This window comes from Octopus bimaculoides, chromosome 9, assembly GCF_001194135.2.
Source record: "Octopus bimaculoides isolate UCB-OBI-ISO-001 chromosome 9, ASM119413v2, whole genome shotgun sequence".
Lineage (NCBI taxonomy): Eukaryota > Metazoa > Mollusca > Cephalopoda > Octopoda > Octopodidae > Octopus > Octopus bimaculoides.
Window position 1 is genome coordinate 17,172,674 of NC_068989.1, and position 4,706 is coordinate 17,177,379.

The 4,706-nt window shown below is 38.7% G+C and overlaps 1 protein-coding gene across 1 annotated transcript in view; it reads right to left on the bottom strand.

The window, feature by feature from the left end:
• Positions 1-2,494: 2,494 nt before the first annotated feature.
• Positions 2,495-4,706, bottom strand: part of LOC106868869 (uncharacterized) — a 32,468-nt gene continuing 30,256 nt past the window's right edge. The window contains exon 5 of the mRNA XM_014914320.2: positions 2,495-2,734. Within this exon, the coding sequence (XP_014769806.1) occupies positions 2,513-2,734 (222 nt within the window). The 3' untranslated portion in view covers positions 2,495-2,512. The remainder of the gene's footprint in view (positions 2,735-4,706) is intronic.

Genomic DNA, 4,706 nt, shown 5'->3' on the forward strand with positions numbered 1-4,706 from the left:
ACCTACCTACCTACCCCCCTCTCTCCATAAACATATTTACATATAATAAAATTTTATTTATATATTTACATATATGTATACGTCTGTATGTGCACATATATATGCATGAATGCGTGAACATACATACATACATAAAGTGAGAGGTGGTAGTGCAATGACATGATCTTGTTTTGTAAGCTGACACCGAAAAAGGTATGAATAAAAGGCGAGATACCATTGCTCATGGGTTGCTATAGGAGACAATTATAGTGCATGATGATATCGCATTATCTATACACTGTAGATCTACTGTATATATGTGTAATATACTGGATACCATTAAACAGAGAATAAGTTGGTGGTGTTAAACTGGGTGACAGCTTAGAGCCACTATTATTCCTATTCACTCTATACAGAAACATAACGAGCTATAATATTAAAAGTTATTTGCTATTGTTTACGGAAAGTGACGCTCAAGTTTATTTAACTCTACGTCACTCGCACAAATATACGATTGTAAATATTTCATTGTTTAAACAGTGAATAAAATTTGGTAGAAGGAAACGGTGCGGAAAACTATTGTATGTGTGTGTATCTTTTTGTTTGTGTTTGCCCGTCGTCGCTTGATAAACGGTGTCGGTTTGTTTAGGTCCCCTTATTGAAGCAGTTGAGCAAAAAGAGAACCGATACAATAAGTACTAGGTACCTCAGCATAATCGCATCCTAGTATTTGAAACCAGTTATGTATACGCAAACACACACACACACACACACACACACACACACACACACACACACACACACACACACACAAAAGAAATAAATAAGATTCAGTTGAATCAGGTACTTAAGCTGAGGCACCAAGTTAGTCCGGTATTGTCCGTAATGCACTAATACATGGATATCCTTATTACTTATGTGCAATATATGTATGTATGTATGTATGTATGTATGTATGTATGTATGTAATGACATTTTGGGTTAAGACAAAAGATTACTTTATGCAAGAAACAAGATATAGTTCACTCATGCATTGATACATATATTTGTCATTAGTGATAAGCGAGCTGCAAACGTAAAATCAACCGACCCAGAACTGTAAGACTCTCAGTCGTTTCTATCTAGAGGTTTTCTAAAATTCCTGATCGCTGCGGTTGGTCTGATTAAACAATAATAATGATTTCTAAGGCATAATATAACACAAAGATTGGAGAGAGGTACATTCGATTATATCGACAGCGATACTTTACCGTTGCTTTACTGCATCGGCCAACAATAAAAAGTAATATTGGTCTCGGCAGGCTTTCGACAGATGGCCTTATCGTATTTTCCGATGCAATTAACAGTATAAGCTAATCTGCAGCCTTGTGTAGCCACGAATTACTATTAAAGAGTCGCCTCCCTTAATAGAATGATTAAAGCAGTATGTATGTATGTATGTATGTATGTATGTATGTATGTGTTTTTTCTGCCTGCCTGTCTGCATGCCTGCCTCTCTGTCTGTCTGCCTGTCTGTCTGTCTGTCTGTCTATCTATCTATCTATCTATCTATCTATCTATCTATCTATCTATCTATCTATCTATCTATCTATCTATCTATCTATCTATCTAGCTAGCTAGCTAACTAGCTATCTCTGGCTGTGTGATAAGAAGCTTGCTTCCCAACCACATGGTTTCAGGTTCAGTCTCACTGTATGGCTCCTTGGGCCAGTGTCTGTTGCAATAGTCCCGGGCTGACCAAAACCCTGTGAGTGGATTTGGTTGAAAGAAACTGAAAGAAGTTCATCTACACACACGCGTGCGCGTGCGCGTTTGTGTGTGTGTGTGTGTGTGTGTGTGTGTGTGTGTATGTGTGTGCGTGTCATTGTCTTTATGTTTGTTCCCCACCACTGCTTGACTACCGGTATTGGCTTATTTACGTCTCCGTAACTTAGCAATTCGGCAAAATAGATCGAAAGAATAAGCATCAGACCTTAAAAGTAAGTACTGGGGTCGATTCTGTTTCACTAAACAATTTGGGGTGATGCCCCCAATATGGCCGCAGTCCACTGATTGAAACAACTAAAAGAAAGAATAAAATATATATCTATCTATCCGTTTTTACATACATATATATATATATACATACACACACACACACACTCACATACACACATATTCCTTATTTGTGATTTAATAATTCACGGAATATTTTTCTCCAGCAAATGCAGTGTTTAGCATCCATTCTCACTTTTCGTCGCTTTCCTATAGTAAATGTGTTTGTGCGTGTATGTGTGTGTTTGTGTGTGTATGTGTGTATGTATGTGTGTGTGTATGTGTGTGTGTGTATGTGTGTGTGTATGTGTGTGTGTATGTGTGTGTGTATGTGTGTGAGTGTGTGAGTGTGTAAGCGTGTGATTTTTCCAATGCTTATTGTTTGTGTTCTTTAAATTAACTAATTAATTAACTGATTAATTAATAAAACGTGCAAAAATATTTTTAAGACAATAAAAAATCTGAATAATAAAACCCGAAGTCAGACCATTAACTCTGTTTACTCCTTCAATGGCAAAACTTGGCAGAAAAAAGGACTCTGAAAGATATGACGACCTGCCCATTTAATGTCCAGTGTGTAACAGCCAGTTTTAGTGACGAAATAGCTGATGTCATAGGTACAGTAGTCTGTGTAAATTATAGAGATTTCTTCAACAGAGTTCGCCGGACAAGGACCTTGGATACCTACTGTCAATGGACCAGTACCTTCTACGGTTCGAACCTGAAAACAGTAGAAAATAATGGAAAGAAAATGGAACCTTTACAGTCAAATATACACAAAAATACATCATACACACATGCAATCACACATATACAGATGCAATCACATCTGCGTACATGCATGAGTTTATTAATATTACGTAAAACTTCAAAGGCAGCGAGCCGGCAAAATCGGCAGCACGCCAGAAGAAAAATACACAAAGTAAAATCTCAACAATGGCTGAGAAGCTCAGGACTCAAAGCAGAGACTGAGGGATTATTAATTGCAGCACAAGACCAAAGCCTTCCCACTAGAAATCACCCCCCCCCAACCAACAAAAAAAAAAACAATGAAAGAAATACAAGTAACTGCAGAAAATGTGATGGTGGAGAAGAAACAATAAATCATATTGTCTCTGGTTGCCCAGTCCTGGCTAAGAAGGAATATATCCACAGGCACGACAGAGTTGGGACCTGTATTCGTTGGAAGCTACGCCAACACTGGAATAACAAGAGAAAAAAGATGGTATAGGCACACGCCAGAAAAAGTCACAGAAAACGAGAAAGCAACCATACTCTGGGATATGCCAATACTCACAGATAGAGAAATTAAGACCAATAGGCCGGATATAGTTGTCAGAGATCACCAAGAAAAAAATGATTTCTAATCGATGTATCAATACCAACAGATGACATAGATGAAATAGCGGTAACGCGAATGCGGAGCGGGAAAACAGAAAAAAATCCTATTATAGCAGGCGCATTAGGTATGATGAGAAAACATTCAGACAAATACATAACAAAAACACCAAAACTTACAAGTATACATAACATACAGAAAATAGTACTACTAGGCACTGCACACATCCTACGTAAAATACTTTCAATATACTGAAAATAAGAGCACCACAACAGACCACAGCACATACCCAAGGCACACAGAGCTGCGCTCGGTAGTGCAGTGAAAGCAAGTGATGAAAATAAGACTACTGAATAATAATAATAATAATAATAATAATAATAATAATAATAATAATAATAATAATAACAATAATAGTTGCCCATATCACGAACGAATGCCCCAGACTCGCTCAAAACCACTACAAGTTGTGGCGACACGATAAGGTAGCGAATGTGCTACATTGGAAACTGTGTGAAAAGTGGGGACTAAGGAGAGGCACGGCGTGGTATGAGCACAAACCGTAGAAAGTGGCGAAGTCGGAGACTAGCAAAATCCTCTGGGATTTCCCAATCCAAACAGATCAGGTGCTAGAGCGTAACAGACCAGACCTAGTGGTGGCGGACAAGGTGCACCACATATGCTATATAGTTGACGTTGCATGCTCCTTTGATCCACGAATGGTCAAAAGGGAAGGCGAAAAGATAAATAAATAAAACCCTCTTAAGTACGAAATAGCCCGGTTATAGAAAATGAAGAAAGTGAAGATAGCGCTAATTATTGCTGGGAAGAGTATCAGAAGGCACCAAAGGGAATATAGAGGGATTTTGGAATAGAATGCCCAGTAAAACTGTTACAAAAGGTTTGCCTCCTTGGCATGGCCAGAATAACCAGGAAAGTATAAGATAGCTGAAAAGAATGGATAGCATGGTACCGTACGCTGCAAGTAGCAAGCCCGCAAGGCATGCAACACCCCAGGAGCTCTAACAAAACCTGTGACAAAGAGCAAGATCAATGCCTACCTACAAAGAACTACCAGGCCAACATATTAAAGAACGGCAGCTCCCCATTATGTCGTATATGCCAACAACAAAATGAGACCATCGATCATGTTGTCTCCATGTGCAGTCTGCTTGCACCTACAGAGTATCTCAACAGGCATGATAGAGCTGCACAATATATTCACTGGGTAATATGCAAAAACCTGGACTTGCCCCATGATAAAAACTGGTGGGAACACAAACCACCCCCAGTATTTGAAAATGATCACATTGCACTCCTCTGGAACTTCACCATTCAAACTGACAGAAAGATA